At 37.8% G+C, this 18,689-nt stretch overlaps 2 protein-coding genes across 2 annotated transcripts; both read left to right on the top strand.

The window, feature by feature from the left end:
* The first annotated feature begins 1,054 nt into the window (after nucleotides 1-1,054).
* Nucleotides 1,055-7,100, top strand: LOC311276540 (G2/M phase-specific E3 ubiquitin-protein ligase-like). Its single transcript, XM_084386239.1, has 11 exons — nucleotides 1,055-1,062; nucleotides 1,345-1,404; nucleotides 1,517-1,587; nucleotides 2,022-2,242; nucleotides 3,596-3,793; nucleotides 3,951-4,037; nucleotides 4,389-4,648; nucleotides 5,407-5,535; nucleotides 5,724-5,864; nucleotides 5,983-6,109; nucleotides 6,218-7,100. Exons 5-11 carry the CDS (start codon nucleotides 3,622-3,624, stop codon nucleotides 6,433-6,435), a joined length of 1,134 nt encoding a protein of 377 aa, XP_084242365.1. The 5' UTR covers nucleotides 1,055-1,062; nucleotides 1,345-1,404; nucleotides 1,517-1,587; nucleotides 2,022-2,242; nucleotides 3,596-3,621; the 3' UTR covers nucleotides 6,436-7,100.
* Nucleotides 7,101-11,959: 4,859 nt separating this feature from the next.
* Nucleotides 11,960-16,824, top strand: LOC311277529 (uncharacterized protein). Its single transcript, XM_084387848.1, has 6 exons — nucleotides 11,960-12,084; nucleotides 12,238-12,283; nucleotides 12,599-12,690; nucleotides 13,406-13,516; nucleotides 15,582-15,858; nucleotides 16,021-16,824. The coding sequence occupies exons 1-6, from the start codon at nucleotides 11,975-11,977 to the stop codon at nucleotides 16,243-16,245; spliced, it is 861 nt and encodes a 286-aa protein (XP_084243974.1). The 5' UTR covers nucleotides 11,960-11,974; the 3' UTR covers nucleotides 16,246-16,824.
* The last annotated feature ends 1,865 nt before the right edge of the window (nucleotides 16,825-18,689 follow it).

The following is an 18,689-nucleotide window of genomic DNA, read 5'->3' as shown; positions in this document are numbered from 1 at the left end:
TGGAAACTGGAATAACTTTGAAAAAACTAAATTATTCTAATGTACCCTTTGTGTCTCTTTTTCAGGATGATTTAATCAAATATTGAAAAAATTCTCTTTAGCTTTTTAATCAATAAATTATTCTTTAGGTTAATTGTTTATTTAAAGGAATTGTTTAAATAATCTATTAAAAAGAATCATTGTGTTTATGTATAGATGACTCATTGAAAAGGCTAGTTCATTGATATCCAACTCGGATGTGTTCTCCTAGGGCTCAATATAAACACACAGTAGCTCTCTGGGACCAGAGTTTGAGACTGCTGGTATACTGTAACTATAATTATGTTTTTTCTGAATAGATGGTTAAGTTGCTAGAGGATGAGTTCCCGAAACTACGGACTTTAACAGGGGGTTGGCTGTTCCACAAGGCCACAGGTAAGTACATACATGGACACATTTAGATACAATACATGTAGTGTTTTAAACAATACTTTTTGGGGGGGCAGCAATCAAGATGGTAAAGTTAAGTTGCTCGAGCATAATTAACTGCAACATTGTATTTCTTCATCAAGGTGTTCAACAAACTGTGTGTTTTCTAGCTTCTACGTAACTTTTTATTACTTATTTCATCTGCATAAATGCATCTGCAAAATGTCAGACTGTGCAGGTAGTAATGTTGGAAACACCGTAGCAAGGCTACTATTCAGATTTCAGTAACATACCACGGCTGTCATCCAATTGGATTTTGGGGTTGGAACTATTTATTGTAAAGTGTTTCAACATATGATCAACATCTAACATGATCTTACTCTTACACAAGGAGGAAGTGGCCAACGGAAGCTGTCATTGATCCCCCCTGAGTCTGAGGGTTACACAGGGAAACAACTGAAATCTGCCTCCAACGGTGGGAAAAATGTGTTGTACATTATTCCACTTCAGGAAGAACTGGATACTACACCTTTGCCCCTTGATTCAAGGGAATTTTCTAAAATGCCCCGCTCAGTCTGCAAAAAGTGTGGATCAAGCATGCCCCTTCAGTTGCTGGCCCTCCACTTGGATGAGTGTGTGACAGAAATGCCTACAGTAAGTTGTTCCTTGTTGCTTTAAATTACTAAGTTAACTCACACTTTCACTCGCATGTCACCTGTTATGTTAAAGAGATGTTTGCAACATTGGCTTTAACATATTATTATTAATGTTGATGTCTGATGACAATCAAGTGGAAAAAAAGCCAAATGACTTACAGTCTACAAATGTGGTGGATAGGGTTAGTGTAATTTTAGCTCATGACATTGAGGAAGAAAGTATCAAACTTTCAGAATAATCCTCTCAGGACATACTAATTGAAAACAAACATTCTTACAGGACATTGAGGACAATGTAACTGTGGTGGGTGACGAAGACGCCTCCGAAGATAGCGATGGGGTACTACTTGTCTAGTTTTCTACACCAGTAATTTAAATGTTCAACATACCTAATGCATGTCTTCATGTCTTTCATTTTGAAATACTTGAAATTATAATTCCTGTCCTTGCAGACATGTCCCTTTTGCCTCAATGATTATCCAGTTGGAATTCTTCCAGTTCATGCCAGTGTGTGTGCAGATGGGTAAGATAAATGCCTGTTTAGAACAGCACTACCACCATGATTGTCTCATGTGCCCTGTATCCAAATACACACAGCACGATATGGGTCAAAGACAGAAGCAATAGGGTTCAGCAACACAGTTTACTATTGTTTAAGAAATAATTGTTCAAGTGGGTCGCTCAAGGGCACACTGATAAGTACAACCCTTCATGGATAACTCACTCATAAATTTTATTTTGCTTTGGAAGCTATCTTCTTTTTACATTGTCTAGCACAGTACCAACACTGCCAGAAAGAGTACCAGTATGACAAGCTCTGTATTGTAGTAACAATTTTTAAGTTGACCGTGCCAGAATCCATTCACATTGTGAACATGTTTTTTACTTAATTGAATGTCCATAATGTCAAGAGTTTTACAACCACTTTTGAGCAGGTTCTTCCCATTTTCCTTTCAGGTTAGCACAAGATATAGATGGGTCAGACAGTGCAGGTTCCTCAAGACCAGACGGTGCAGGTTCCTCAAGACCTGACGGTGCAGGTTCCTCAAGACCTGACGGTGCAGGTTCCTCAAGACCAGACGGTGCAGGTTCCTCAAGACCAGACGGTGCAGGTTCCTCAAGACCAGACGGTGCAGGTTCCTCAAGACCTGACGGTGCAGGTTCCTCAAGTCCAGAAGGTGTGTGTTCATTAAAGGAACACTCCACCGTTTTTTTAAATAGGGCTTATTCACCTTCTTTCCTACATTTAGATAGCTGGGCAAATGCATTTTTGTCTCAGTGCATGCATTGTTTTAGTTTTACAGGGTCGGCGCTAGCTTAGCTTAGCATAATGAATGGAATCCTTTGTTGCCAGCTAGCATGTCCTGAGTAAAAGTGATATATATAAAAAAAAAAAAAAAAACACCTAATTACTTCTTGTGGCCTGCGTATTCACAACAAGTACAAATAGCGATGCAGATTAACACTAGGTGATTTCCTATGCAGATATTGACTTGGGACTATATTAGGGGGAAGCACAGGCAAAGCACTGCTACTTGGGCGCAGAGATATCACGCCCAAGTAGCAGTGCTTCGCCTGTGCTTCCCCCTAATATAGTCCTTAATATATAAGTCAATATCTGCCTAGGAAATCGCCTAGTGTTAATCTGCATCGCTATTTGTACTTGTTGTGAATACGCAGGCCAAAAAAAACGGTGGAGTGTTCCTTTAAGACAGACCAGATGATGCTTAGTAGTGTAGTATAACTTATTCACCTTACCCCTTGGTAATGTATTTTTTGTATAAATGTTTAGCTATTTATGTTTATATTGGGTAAGGACAGGGATCATACATTTTTATTGATATTGATACCCTTATTGAAACTGCTTAATGATCCGAGTCTTTAACAATACCACTATCGATACTTTACTATAATTTGGAGACGGTTATTTGGTAAGACTAGATCCAACGTGCGCGAGGTAGGCCTGCACAGTATGAGTAAAATATCCAATGTGTGTATCCAAGTTGTTTTATAAATATCCAAGTTGTTTTATAAATTATATGATTAGACTTGAATATTTAAAATATAACTAAATGTTGTTTATAGAGCAGCAACATTAATGTTTACAACAGCAACGTCACTATAAAAAGTAAATATCTTGCATCACAATACTGAGTAAAGTTTCAAAAAAATGAAAAACTCAGATATCAGTATATATCAGTCCTTCCTCTTCCTCCTCCTCTCTGCTGTTATTCACTGCCTAAAGTTATTGTTACCTAGTAGAAGGGGGAGCGGCTGGTTTGTCTCAGCCAGAATTTAACAATGTGCCAAATTTTAAGACTACCTACCAGTCTATGCTCCAGACAGACAGCTTTCTATTTAGCTTGTTTGTAACATTTGGCTAATGCCAAGCTAACTTTATCTGTGTAAAGGTCTGTATAAAGGTCTTGTTTGCCAGTCTTGTTTGCCTTTTGATCAGTTCGGTTCTGAGGTTCAGATTACCACATAGGATCAAAGATTCTTTGGATTAACAGAATTTTCGTTCATTGAAGTGTGGAAAAGTGAAGCTGATCCCAGGATGGCAAGTCAGTCATTCACCAAGGAACTGCTCCGCCAGGGTGAGAATTCACCAACTCTCCATCTGACTGTTGATGTGCTGGCTGATGAAGATGAGCAGCAGAGTACACTGATTACCTTTTACAAGGTAGCAAGACCTCAGTGGGCTGCCCCTCTCAAGTGCAGACTTCAAGGTATTATTTTGTTTAAATTTCAGTGCATACTACTGCCATACATTTCTTTACCATTCTGCCTTCAAATACAGTTGCAAGATTTGCTGCACAATGTCTACATTTGGTTTTAGAGAGCTTGATGGCAGACTACCTTCTTTAGACTTGCTTTGTATTTTAGGAGATGCTGCCATTGGCAAGGGTGTTAACCGCTACCTGTTTTCATCAATTATGCACAAAGTCAAGAATGGGTTTCAACTGGATTTAGGTTTGTATTAAATCATTACATCTAATTCAAGTCAACATGTTTTGGATTTTTATGCTTTTTACACACAATGAAAAAAGTGAGTACACAATCTTGTGCTTTAATGCGTCAAGCAGTGCATTAAACATTTATCACATTTCTGGTTGGTGCCCTAGTGGTTACTGTTATACTTAATACATGCAAAAATCCAGAAAGTGTGAGAATAATTTGTGACTGGTGGAAACGGATGATGCAAGAGGAGTCTCAATCATTAGTGCAATGAATAAAAATGACTAAACTCCAGTTGCCTCGATAATTTACATTTGGTACATTACATACAATACTTTAAATAGATATTGTAATATCTCTACCCAGGTACCACAAAGGTGACCAGACTGTTTGACGGTCAGAAGGATCACCTTGTCCCTTCAGCATCATCAGTGCTTGTTGAGAGTGATTTGTTCTTAATGGCTGGTAGAATGATTGGACATTCATTCATTCACGGCGGTCCCACTCTGTCAGGACTTAGCAATGCAGTTGTCAACATTCTGGGGGGTGGAACACCAGAGACTGCTGCTTCTGCTCTAACACTGCTGGACTGTCCTGACATGGACCTCAGGGAGACAGTCAGCCTTGTAAGTACAGCATATGCATCTTTGTAATTAAGGGGTGGTGATGGTGCAATGGATAAGACTATGTCTTCTGTGTGAGAGACTGAATGAATAAATGAATTCAGTAAAATAATGAATAAATGTAAATATTGAGGAGTTTATTTCAATGACATGATCTCAGGCCTGCCAGAATTCTGTTGTTGGGCTGTTTTACATTCAAGAATAGGTTAATATGTCTATGGAAAGTGTTCTTTAATATTTTTTGAAGTGTTGCGTAGCAAAAATATGGGTATGTATGTATTATACATCCATAGGAAACACTATATTTTGTATTAATAAACTTAATAACTTAATGCATTAATAAGAACCTTTGTTTACACTGGCTCACCAAAGTGTCAACTCAAGTCAAAAATATATGTGGCTGCACTACTTTAGAAAAATCAATGCAATGAATAGCCTGTTCATTTTTTGTTCACATCATCGTCACAATCATTTTGTTGTTTGAACCTTACTTCATATTCTTTGTCCCATCCCCAAACAAATTTTAGCCACAGAAATGTTCTTTGCATTAAACCCTGTATGATCAGCTTGATATGAATCAAGAAATTTACCCTTACTTCAATGATAGGAATAATAAGGGCCCAATGATTGGGTCAGCCACCAGGTCCCTTACAGAATTTTGTCATTTGTACAGATGAATTTCAAAACTGTCTGAAGGGAGAGAAAAAAACTTTGAACTTTCTTTCACGCATACATTATTTTTTTGTTATATTGTCTTGCAGCTGCAAAAAGAAGAGGCTTTAACAGAGGAAGAAAGCTCACGTCTCACCAACCTCTGCTTTGCCTGGGATCTACCTGTGCCAAACTCCGAAAACAAGGACTGGCTCTTCCAAAAACTACTAATCCATGCTGTAATGCTCAGTCATACAATCTAAGAATTACTCCCACTTTTATCCAAAAAATGGTTATGTTTGCACTTTATGTGCACTTACAAATTGTTCAGCTATGCTGTCTGTTGAACCATTGTTTGATTAACAGACATTGGGTTGAGTTTTATTATTTGTTTATCCTATAATCTGAAATGAATTAAATATTATAGGTCATTGGACGAGTTAGCCGTCAAATCAAGCAGCTGCGCAAGGGTCTGAAGGACACAGGGTTGTGGCCACTCCTTTCCACCAGAGCAGATGTTCTTCCCATCCTTTTCCCAAGGGAGACAGAGGTGCAGTTGACATCTGAGGTATTTTCTTTTTTTGGACTGAAACTATGAAACACTAAATTATTTAAAGAAATTATAGTGCAGCATTATGCCTGAGTTGCACATTAGTTTCTTCATAAACATATTACACACATTACAGATAGTCCTTCAGAGTATCAGATGGCCACAGCAAAATGAAGACAGCAATGTGGACAGCGACGACGATGTTCCCTCAGCAGCAACAGTGGACCGTGTGACAGGGTTCTTTAGAACCTTCATTGAAGAAGGTATCTTTACATTAAGGAATTATGCAGTTTTACAAACCTAAAAGTGTTTTGGCAAGTCAATTGTTTCAAGAGTGTCTCCCTCAAGTATATTTCTGTTTTTTATTACAGCTACACCTGAGGTTTTGCGTGATTTGATGAAGTTCTGGGTGGGCTGGGAGGTGCCTTGCTCTAAGCTTAACTTGGTCTTGGTGGAGTCCACGCTTCCAACTGCATCCACCTGCTTTGAGCGCTTGCGCCTTCCAAGCCACTACCACACTTATAATGCTCTGAAGGCAGACATGATGCTGTGTCTCCGATCCGTGGACAGCGGATTTGGGCTTGTTTAATGTGATCTAGCTTCAGGATGTCAGAGTTTTTTTTTTTTATATATATTGTTTAAATTTCTGTTTTGTACACAGACATTGTACTCCCTTATATTAGTTCATTTACAGACATTTTCCAAGTCAAATTTTTATGGGGTGAGTTTCAATGTACACTGTTTTACATTCAAGAATAGGTTATGGAAAGTGTTCTTTAATATTTTTTTGAAGTGTTGCGTAGCAAAAATATGGGTATGTATGTATTATACATCCATAGGGAACACTATATTTTGTATTAATAAACTTAACTTAATTAATTAATAAGAACCTTTGTTTACACCAAAGTGTCAACTCAAAGATATATGTGGCTGCGCTACTTCAGAAAAAATCAATGCAATCAATAGCCTGTTCATTTTTTGTTCACATCATTTGTCACAATCATTTTGTTGTTTGAAAACATAAAACATGTTACTGTTAACATAAAACATGTTATGTTTCAAAAATAAAACGTTGCGTCCAAGAGACCTTGACTGAGACATTGAAATGTTAAATCTTGTGAAATGTTAAATCTTAAATCCAGATGTTGGCGTTATTATACTTGGAGAAAACATGAGTATAGAGTTATTGATCTGGTCACTGTTAATGGTTACTAAAAGCATCTGTGGATATATCAATAAAACTGAAAAAAACTTTCCTTGCATTGAGTTTGGAATTAATGTATCTTCTTGATGTATACAAACAAGTAGTACCACAATGAATACATCAATTATGTTAAAAGTATAACACTTAGCTAGCACAGTCATTTGCAATATTTAAGTGTCGATACATTGAAGTGGTTCTTGTTGCTGCAGAATTGCGAAAAAAAAAATTGAGAAAAACACGGATGGTAGTAGACAAGGCGATAAGACAAGTTTTGTATTTCATTTATTTATTTATTTTCTTTCTTTATTTCATGTTAGTTGGCCATATTTGTGAGAGACGATGTAACAAAATGGACGTCCCATACAATATGCACACCTCGTATCAAACCATTTTACTGCAGCATTTTGGAGATATGCTACTTTAATTGACTGTGAATTGAGATGTATAAAGCCCTAATTTCTAATAAGTAGAAAAAATAATGGTCAGGTGTAATACAGGACGTCCCATATAGTATACAAACCTCATATCAAACCATTTTACTGTAGCATTTTGGAGATATATGACATTATTAAACACCTATAAAAACCTCATTTCTAGTAGAAGAAAACAATGGTCAGGCTTAATACAGGAAGTCCCAGTTAGTTAGTTAGTTAGTTTAGCTTTATTGTCCCCCATGGGGCAATTTGGTTTACAGCAGCAGTTACATAAAACATACAGAACACATAATAATACAATATGTTTACTCAATCATTTAAAAAAACGAATTGCTCTTGGGATCATGGACTTTTTAAATCTGTTAGTCTTACACCGTGGAACATTATAGCGGCGCCCAGAATTGAGCATTAAAAAATCTTGACACAAGGGGTGGGAAGGATCAGCGATAATAGTGTTAAAATATAGTATACACTCCTCATATCAAACCATTTTACTGCAGCATTTTGGAGATATGTCACATTAATCGACTTAAGAGGAGTGTAAATACATCATTTCAAATAAGTAGAAAAAAACAATGGTCAGTTTTTATAAGGGACGTCCCATACAGTATGCACACCTCATATCAAAACATTTTACTGCAGCATTTTGGAGATATTTGCCATTATTCTAATTTAAACACCTATATTTCTAATAAGTAGAAGAAATTAATGGTCAGTTTTTATATAGGGGGTGTCCCATACACAGGGTTCCCACACCTAGGTAAACTTCAAATTCAAGGACCTTTCAATGACTTTCCAGGTCCAATAGCCTCAAATTCAAGGACTTAATGTGGGGACACATTTCAAGAGAGAGTAAGGTTACATCGTTTCAGCCTATTTTTGCAATGTTTCACGGTGTGTAAATGAAACGCTGAGGTAGGCTATCATCGTAGTAGTTTCGTGAACATGTGAACGTCATGGCAATGTACAACACAAACTACTTCACGCGGGAAACACTTAACGTAACGTGTAAATGTTCGTAACTAACGTAAATCAAGCAAGCTAGTATTCTTAGACCATGAAGAGTTGGCAAAATAACGCATTAGCGGACCAGAGGGAGTAATATGGAATTTTACAAATAAATTCAAGCACTTTTAAGGACCTGTATGTTTATTTTCAAAAACTTTCCAGGGCCTTGAATTTATTTTTTCAAATTCACAAACGTTCAAGGATTTCAAGGACCCTGCATACAGTTTACACACCTCATATCTAACCATTTTACTGCAGCATTTTGGAGCTATGTCACATTAATTGACTTCAGAGTTGTATAAAGACCTAATTTCTAATAATTGTTTTTTCTACACATTTTTGTACTTTACACACCTCTTAATTCGATTGATGTGACCTATCTCCAAAATTCTATAGTAAAATGGTTTGATATGAGGTGTGTATACTATATGAGACGTCCTGTATTAAACCTGACCATTGTTTTCATCAACTTATTAGAAATTAGGTCTTTTTTCACCCCTAAAGTCAATTAAAGTGACATATCTGTATTAAACCTGACCATTATTTTTTTCTACTTATTAGAAATTATGTATTTATACACCTCTTAATTCAATTAATGTGACATATCTCCAAAATGCTACAGTAAAATGAATTCATATGAGGAGGAGTGTATACTCTATGGGACGTCCTGTATTAAACCGTACCATTGTTTTCTTCTTAGAAATTAGTTTTTTATAGCTGTTTAAAGTAGAATAATGGCAAATATCTCCAAAATGCTGCAGTAAAAGGGTTAGATATGAGGTGTGTAAACTGTATGGGACGTCCCTTATAAAAACTGACCATTGTTTTTTCTACTTATTAGAAATTAGGTTTCCATAGGTGTTCAATGTAGAATATGGCATATATCTCCAAAATGCTACATTAAAATGGTTTGATATATAGGTTTGTATACTATATGGGACGTCCTGTATTACACCTGACAATTATTTTTTTGTACTTATTAGAAATTAGGGCTTTATACATCTCAATTCACAGTCAATTAAAGTAGCATATCTCCAAAATGCTACAGTAAAATAGTTTGATACAAGGTGTGCATATATGGGACGTCCATCTTGTTACATCGTCGCTCACAAATATCGGCAACTAACCTATTTTTTACAGTCTATGCAACTAACATGAAAAGAGAGAGAGAGAGAGAGAGAGAGAGAGAGAGAGAGAGAGAGAGAGAGAGAGAGAGAGAGAGAGAGGCGCAACTCAAGCGCGTTCTCTCTCGCAGCTGTTACTGAAATTACCGTACTCATAGTAATAGAGCTGGTAAGTCCCGCCCATCCGTAAAACCCCAAGTGGACCTCTAGGTTGAAAAATCGTCAATGCAAGTTGAATATGAGAAAATAATTATTTTCTGGTCCCGTTTGAATTGTGCCATGAATGTGAACATATATTGTCTGTGAATTTTTTATATAATTTTTCATGTTACGAGTTTGACAGTAAATTGTATGATTCTTTGGCTAGCAGTTGTGGAAAAGACAACGAGAAAGACATGTCGCCTATATCACCCCATAACACATTTTCCCTCCACTTGTCAAATCACGCTTCCCTCTTTTTCTTGCTGACCTTAATTCTTTTATTTCATCCCTTAGACTTTTATAAATAACAAAAAAAGTGCAATTTTCTTTATGCATTATGATGATTTATTCAAAGATATGATTTAACCTTGTTTTTATGCTTTTCTTTTCTTTTCTTTTTTGTATGTATAATTACATAATGTGCTGTATGCAAATCTAGGATATTTATTTATTTTTATTTTTCGTATCATTGTTTGTTCATTGTAAGAGATACAACCTTGCTTCACTTTCCTGAGCTTGTAATTATGTGTAAGTTCTGCAATAAAAAAAATAAAAATAAAAAAAAAAACTAGAAAATACCGGTAATTATTTTCTCACATTCACTTGCATTGACGGATTTTCAACCTAGAGGTCCAGTGGGGTTAGCGGAAGGGCGGGCCTTACTTTTTTCTGGCGGCTGGCTTGACCGCAGTTCAAAACCATAGTTCAAAACTGGAGAAACCGGAAATAAAACGCGTTGTGGGTTCCTGCGTAGGAAAGTGGCGGTTCAATGTAGAGGACTCCGTAGAAGAGGACCCTCTCCCTCTGGCTAAAACCTGCTCATTCTAAGGTAAAAATAATACGGTTATTATTTTCAGTCATTATAAACAAATAAAAACATTACTGTGAATATTGTATTCCATTTTTGACAACAGGTCCTCCTAAACGTGTCACACCAAATCAAACTGCCTCAAAACAGTAAAAAAAGTATTGGTTAGCTAACGTTAACTTAGCGGACTGGACATTGGAGAAGACCTAACTACCATACCAAGCCAATTAGGCTAATATGGCTGGTGAAGGATGGGTAAGTGTCTTGCTTGATGCTTGAAGTAACTGTCCAAGTTATTATACGTGACGTATTATATTCATACATGTGTGTGTTTGGTCAGTGTCATGTCTTGCCCTATTCACATGAGGCTTACGTTAGTATTCAGAATAGATAATTACCGCGCACCTCCATTACGTGAGACAGGTGCGTCGGAGCGAGGGAGACGAGTCTTATAACTTAAAAAAAATTTTATAAACTGGCAACGTCTCGGAACTAGCCCTTGATCAGGCAATCATTGTACAGTGTGGGGGAGTTTCTTTTCAACTTACGTTAGTATTACCAGATTAGTAAAAATTAATTCAACATGATAATCCACTTTTTAAAGGGGGACCGATCGGCCTCGATCAGAATTGTTTATCGGATCGGGACATCCCTACTTATGTGTGCATTGGTATTATTTTTATTGTGATTAAAGACAGAAATTAACTGTTTTGTCTGTCACCAATTAAAACATTGCACATGTCATATCAAAGATCAACATGTGTGTTGTTTCTTCTCTACAGCAACTGTTAAAGCAACACATCTTCGAGCGTCTGCATTCACGCCTTACGCATGTCTTAGAACAAAGACCGCTGGACATGGACTACCTAGATTTCATCTGCACCCAAGAAATGGTTTTCATCAGTGCCCTATCCAGGCACATTGAAATGCCCCAGGAGGTAATGAATGTGTTGACGGAGCTTAGCGACTTGATAGAGATGCACCAACAAGATCATCAACAGCCGCCTAGAGTGGTACAGGTGGTAAAAGGACCTTTTGCTGGCCGTCCAAAACTTATTTTATCAGAAGAGTTTCTCATTCATCTGATTGACATTGGTTTGCCAGTTCCATGCATCGCCAAGCTAGCGGGGGTGTCCCGTAGAACAGTGTGCAGAAGGATGCAAGAAAACTCTATTTCTGTCAGAGAACTGTACAGTACATTGACGGATGAAGCACTGGATGAAATGGTGTCAGAGATTAAATTAAGGATGCCTCATGCCGGTTACCGTATCGTCAAAGGGACTTTGTTAGCAGAGGGACATCGGGTGCAGTGGAACCGGGTGAGGGCATCTATGCACCGTGTGGATACAATGGGGGTGTTGTCTCGGATGACGCAGTTGGGGTGTGTTGTAAGACGGACCTACTCTGTGCCCTGTCCCAGGTACCTGGTCCACATAGACACGAACCACAAGCTTATCCGGTAAGTCTTATTTTACTAGTGATTGTTCTTGGAATAAATGTGTACACATAACAGTTATTGTAACTATGTAAGTGCAATTATGTACGAACTTGTGTAAGATGTAGTGGACCTGTTCCCATTTATTTGGAATATAATAAATGGTTTTATCCGCAGGTACAACATTGTCATCTTTGGAGGGATTGATGGCTTTTCTCGAAAGGTAGACATTTAATATACAGCACTATTTGCACGGCATAGTTTCCATGTTGGTCTGAGTCTGTGCATCTTTGCCTGATGACCTGATCACAAAGCTAACAGTGTGACATAAAACCATTCAACTTTTCTATAATATTGGGAATAGGAGTAGGCCTACACAAGCCCTGTCAGGGTAATTGTATATTATTTTTGTATACATTAAAATATATTTAATGGTCTTCTGCAAAAAGCAGCCTATTTACAACCTATTGTTGTTCACAATTATGTCGGATGATATCCCTTGGTTTTTATGTTGTACTGATGTCTTTTGTTGATGTAGATAATGTACCTGGGAGCTGCATCAAATAACCTGTCAGCCACCACTTTGGCCTTTTTCTCAGAATCTGTGGAGCGCTTTGGATTCCCACTCAGGTGAGATTTCATTCCACCACAGACATTTTCAACACAATAGTTTCATGATTGTCTGCCCTGAAATCACGATGTATGGATTATATAGAAAACATAGATCTCTGCAGAAAATAATTATTGTTAATCAGTGTCCACAAGTGTGTGAAATGTTTTTGAAAAATGACATTTGATATTGCATTTATTAATTCACAGTAGTCCTATGTGTATATTGCTAGATGATTTAATTCCTTAATAATGCCATCTAGTATTTTTTTGCATGACTATTCTGTTTGACCCCCTCCCCACCCCACCACCACCACCACTGATGGAGGTAAAAATAACTCTGGGTGTCACTAAAAACAGTTTCACCAAAAGTTGACATCTGTGGTTGGTCACTTTCCTGTCTCACAATGTCTTGTAGTAATTATTTTAGAGATATTAAGTCAATTATTATTATTATTTAATTCAAACTGGTAAGGAAATGTCATTGGCTTTGCTTATTACAGTCCAGTGACAGCCACAGATGCAGGTTTTCTTTTGATTTACTGTCAATCAGATAAGCATATACTGATTGCTTTCGGGATGTAAAGAGAAGTTCAGCAAATATAAGTATGAAATAAAATGCCAATTGAGTCCTAGTATGCTTTATTTTTGTGTGCAGTCACATGGTTAACCTATGCAGCATTACCAATGATCTTTAAACAATATGTTATATTATTCACTGATTTAATGTTTGTAGAGTAAGAGCAGACCACGGTGTAGAGAATGTGGCAGTGGCACGCCTAATGATGTCTGTACGAGGGCCTGAGAACGGAAGCTTCATTGCAGGCAAAAGTGTGCACAACCAGAGGTAAGATCACACAAATTGGAACATAAACTCTTTAAACTGTTGTAGTATGATAAACATGTAAACTATGCAGAAAAAGGAAGGAAATTTGTGTTTGGTCAATTATTTTGTGTTGTGACAATTCTTCTTGGCAATACATTTTATACCATTGGGAAGCCTGTTAATGTCCCTTTTTAGTTAAAATGGTACCACATTTGTAAGGAACATGCATTTATGGGATGAGCAGCAGAGCTCAGTATGTGGGTTGTCCCCATTTAAGAATTACCAAATCTTTTCTGACAATGCCAAACAGCTTTTCTTTGCTGTTGCTATTGACCTTTGTTTTGACCTTACGGACCCCCACTGTGAGCATGTGCCCTGCTACAGAGGTCCGTTGGTGTCTGCTCCAAGAATCAGCATGCTATGTTTGACTGATCTGGATAGGGCCCATGCGATTGATAGGGCAACTTCAAGCAGGTGTTCCGCAAAATCAAGTTGCTTAATTCTTTGGAGTAAGCCCCAGTACCATCTGCAAACTTCAGGCCAAGTTCCATATAAGGGGTGATGTCAGAGACAGGCTGCTGAGAACTCATTTGCAACAAATGCAGTCTGAAGAATGGGATTCCATCCCACAACAGTGTGTGACCAGGGCTGCGTTTCCCAAAAGCATCGTAAGCCTAAGTAGATCGTAAAAACGATCGTACGACTGATCTTAATATTACGGTCTGTTTCCCAAAAACATCGTAACTTAAGTAGCACTTGAAAATCATCGTAGATGTGTGCTCTGGAGTAATCGTAAATCCCTAAGTGCGTCATAAGAAGACAGAGTTATGAGGTCACCTGCAGGACAACCGGTAGATTACACCTTTAACTTTATTCAAATGCAATGTGATTATAATATAAGGTTTTGATTGTAATTTATTGTACACTTTATTACTTTATTATTATTATTTTTGTTAAATGAATGTATAAATAAAATAATTAAAAAGGTCAGAAAACAAAACAAAAAATAGAAATAATTTAATCTAATAATTTTAATAAAAATTAAACGAATGAACAAAAAAATAAATAAAAGATGTGATATGCTTCAAAGACTGGGAAAAAATAGGAAAAAATCTGACAATGACTTGCTGATATGCACGAAAACCAGCAATGTATTGGGCATTTCTTGGTTGGCCATCATGTGGTCCCATGCCATCTTTGTCCTCCTCCTCCTACACCACCTCTTTATCTTATTCCTCCCTGTTAAGTAAGGACACTCTCATATGTCCTGACAACAACTACAAACATTCTCAAACTGCTGAGGTGTTGTGGCTGCAGTCTGGACAACAGAAGATGGAGGCCCTACTAACACACCTCTTTTATTTGAACGCGCTCACGGCTGGATTGGGAAACCCTGGGTTGACTTACTGAGTTGATAACCAGCTTTGTGGTACCGCTTATCCCGACCGCGATTGTTAGGGTTAGTTAAGCCAGATAACAAAAACATATCCTGGGTATGTTGAACTCGCTTCGTGGTACAGGCCCTAGGTGTTGCCGTCATCAGAAACAGACTTTTCTTCACATGACGCATTCGAGTAAAAGGACATCTCATTTATCTAATGCATATATATCTATCTTTATGCATTCCCTTGTTTCTTCTTTCCTCGCATGTTTTCCTTGTGTCTCTTTTTATGCAGCCATTCAGGAAAACATGCAAATGAGGGAATAATGGATGCAATTAGACAATTGTGAGGTATCCCAAGTGAACATTTGTGCCAATTTTAAGAAATTGCCTCAAGGGGATCCTGATCACTTTTATGAGAATGAGGCATCAAATTAGGCCTCTGGTCAGGGCTTTTGTCAGTGCTGAAGCGTAAGATACTTTCAAACTGTTAGATCTCTTAGAACATTTTGTGTTTATAGAAAGACTTTTATGGGTATTAAACATTTGTTGAAATTGTTTTGCAATTTGTGTGACGGTTATGTTTTTATTGCACAAAACTGCAATTAATTACTTAATTGGTAATGCATGTCTTCTCATGAAGACATTTGGTTATCACATGTAATTTCATATAATCTAATTATCTATTTTAATTTCAAAACTCAGGATTGAGAGGCTGTGGCGAGACGTGTGGATGGCAGTGACCAATGTGTTTTACCACGCACTTCACACACTGGAAAATGAAGGCTATCTGGACCTCAGTAGCACCACACACATTTTTGCATGTCATTATGTGTTCTTGCCTCGTCTGCAAAACAATCTGGACAACTTTCGTGAGGGATGGGACAACCACCCAATCCGGACAGAGCAAAACCTGACGCCAAACCAGCTGTGGGATGTTGGCCAAATGCAAAATCCCATTGCAGATCCAGACAATGCAGAGGTACTTTTCCATGGCCATGTTATTTGGAAATGTTCTGTAGTGTATTTCTCTTGAATTAGTCATTTCCCATCATGTATAAAAACAATAAAAATGCTCTAACAATTTACTGAAATGAACCAGTAGTGTTATGAGTGAAGTTTATGATTTGTCTTTATATTTCAGGAGTATCTTGTTCCTGTTATTGACTGGGAGGAGGACATCAGCCGTCAAGACAATGGACACACTGGGGTGACTGTTCCAATACTGCAAAGCCCTCTGAATCCTGAGCAGATGGAGCAGCTTAGGTCAGCTATTGACCCTATGGGACCCTCAGATTCCCTTGGCATGGACATTTACATCAACACGGTGCAATTTGTGGAATCACTCATTGAAATGGTTGATGGGTAATGGGTGGTGGCTGCCCAACATGTGGACCAACTGTAGAGTTTTGCAATGGATTTTATATTGCTTGATTGTCTTCGCATTTGAGATGCGCATGCTAGTACAGCAGTTTATTATTATAGTCCTTGGGACCCATTGCGCTGCACATTTTGTATGTCTCTCTTATCTGACACACTCAGTTCAGTTCATGGAGTCTCTCTTAATGAGCTGATGATCTGGTTCAGGTGTGTTAAATAAGGGAGACATACAAAATGTGCAGAGCAGTGGGTCCCGAGGACTGGAATTGAGAACCACTGTAGTACAGTGTAGGTGAGTGTTGCAGAGTGTGACGGCCCCAGGTTTGGGCCCTCTCTGGTTCTTTGTATTTTGCTGTGTTTTGTCCCTTTAATCCAGGTATTGGTGGGTGGAGCTGATGGCTGGTGTGAGATGCAACAGACCTGAGCAGGTGGGGCTTAGGTGGCTATAAAGGAGCCTGCTTGATGATTTGACTTTCTTCTCCTGGCCTTCCGACTGATTTTGTTACGTTTGTTTCTTTGTGTTTTATACCCATACACTCCACTCACACATACACTGCATACATGCTGATCTGACAGACACCTACAATTGTATATTTTGCTTAATTTACTTATTAAAATATCTAGTATTATTTCAGACCTGTGTGGTTTCCCTCTTTTATCACGTACTGTTGAGCCAGGTTGTGACGAGTTAAAAATCTGTGAGAGCAGCATATGGCAAATAATAATTTCCTTTGTCATGATATGACTGAGGTAACTTGATTTAGAAGTGGACTGTGGCATCTCCCACTCGCTATTTTTTTTCTTTGCAGGTGTGTTTATGGATGTATTGCACATGGTCAACTGCGTATATAGTAGTGTACAAGTAAAATTTTCCTGTCAGTGTTTCATTATTATATCTTATATTTTTGTGTGAATATTACTGATATGTTAAAGTGTACCTTGCATTTTACTGTGATGTACAACTTTGGTAAAATATTTTTTCTTCTTCTTTTTTCTCTGGAAAGTCTGTATAACCACAGGCCGGTGCAGACTTGTTCTCCCTCTATCCAATGTGTCCTGGTAGACTATTTCTGTAGGGAATTTTTGTTTTAGAGTGGTGGAAATAGTATTCACTTTCTTTAGACTACCTCAGTAAAAGTAGTACGACCAGACTGTGAAAACACTACATGACAAGCAAAAGTCTTGCATTGAAAACCTTAATTAAGTGAAAGTAGTAGTGACATTCACCTAAACAATGAACAGTAAAGTCAAAATGCAGTATAACGATCCCATCAGTGTTTCATAACCATGATGTTCCTGTATTAATGTTAAGCTGCATTAATGTGCATGTTGGATTTCAATGCTGTAGCCTAGATGTTTAAGGTTTAGCTCATTTTATATGCTTCCATCTATAGATAGATGGTTACATATCTATATAGTGATATAGTGTGTAGTTGCCAGTGTGTGATGAGCATGCGTGGCACAACAATGGGCAGCAGCAACACAGTGACAGCTGAGGGAAAAGACCGTTTTGCCTGTAACTACTAACTGTAGTTTGTAGATTTGTAAAACCTTTATTCTGTTAGTGAAAATACTATAAAGGGGAATATATATCCAATAAACTTGATCAAAAACCACTATGGCAAAAGCCCTCAAATATGGACTAGATTGCACCAGAGAGGTTTAAGATGCTGAATCGACATAAGACAGCAACGTCACTATCCATGACATTTGATGGTAATACAATTGAAAACAATATGCTTGACGGCTATTTTGTGTGTGGATATAATAAAGACACAAGTTTAAAATTCATAACCAATTTAATAACAAACTGGATAAAGCCATCAAGTTCTTAAAAGAACTCCAGCACAGAGAAACAAAAAAAAAAAAAAAAAAAAAAAACCACACCACACACAGAGCAGTTTGGCAGGTCTGGAAACAGATTGGCCCACCTCCGGTCCGGATTCTGCAGACAGAGGGGGGAGAAGGGGGAAGACATGAGCACATAGCTTTCCGAAACACTAGCAGGTTGTTTACCAGACAAAGGCTGCAAAACAACAGCCCAGCTCTGTGTTGATCAATAGAGTAAATGTGATGATACACAGGGCAACTTTTTGAGCAATGTTTCTGGGCAATGTTGCCATCAACGGGCAACCAGATGAGACACAGGGCCCACGACCGATCTAAATTATCCAGATAGAAATGTATTGTATTTTTTCAATGGGAAAGTACCCAAGCAACAATCACTCGGCAAGATTGCCCAGCAACAATGCTTAAAAAGTTGCCCCATGTACCATCAGCTTCACATACAATCAACCAGCTGAATTGACACGCACTGATAATAACTTAAATGACAGCATGACTATGAGGGGTTGTTCTAGTTAACGTTAATGCTATGTTCAGTTTGTCATTAACTTACATATTTGCCATGCTATACATAAATGCTACGGGGAC

This window comes from Rutilus rutilus, assembly GCF_951802725.1.
Source record: "Rutilus rutilus genome assembly, chromosome: 18".
In the NCBI taxonomy this organism is placed as follows: domain Eukaryota; kingdom Metazoa; phylum Chordata; class Actinopteri; order Cypriniformes; family Leuciscidae; genus Rutilus; species Rutilus rutilus.
The sequence above is the reverse complement of the archived record's forward strand: the minus strand, read 5'-3'. Positions and strand labels throughout refer to the sequence as shown.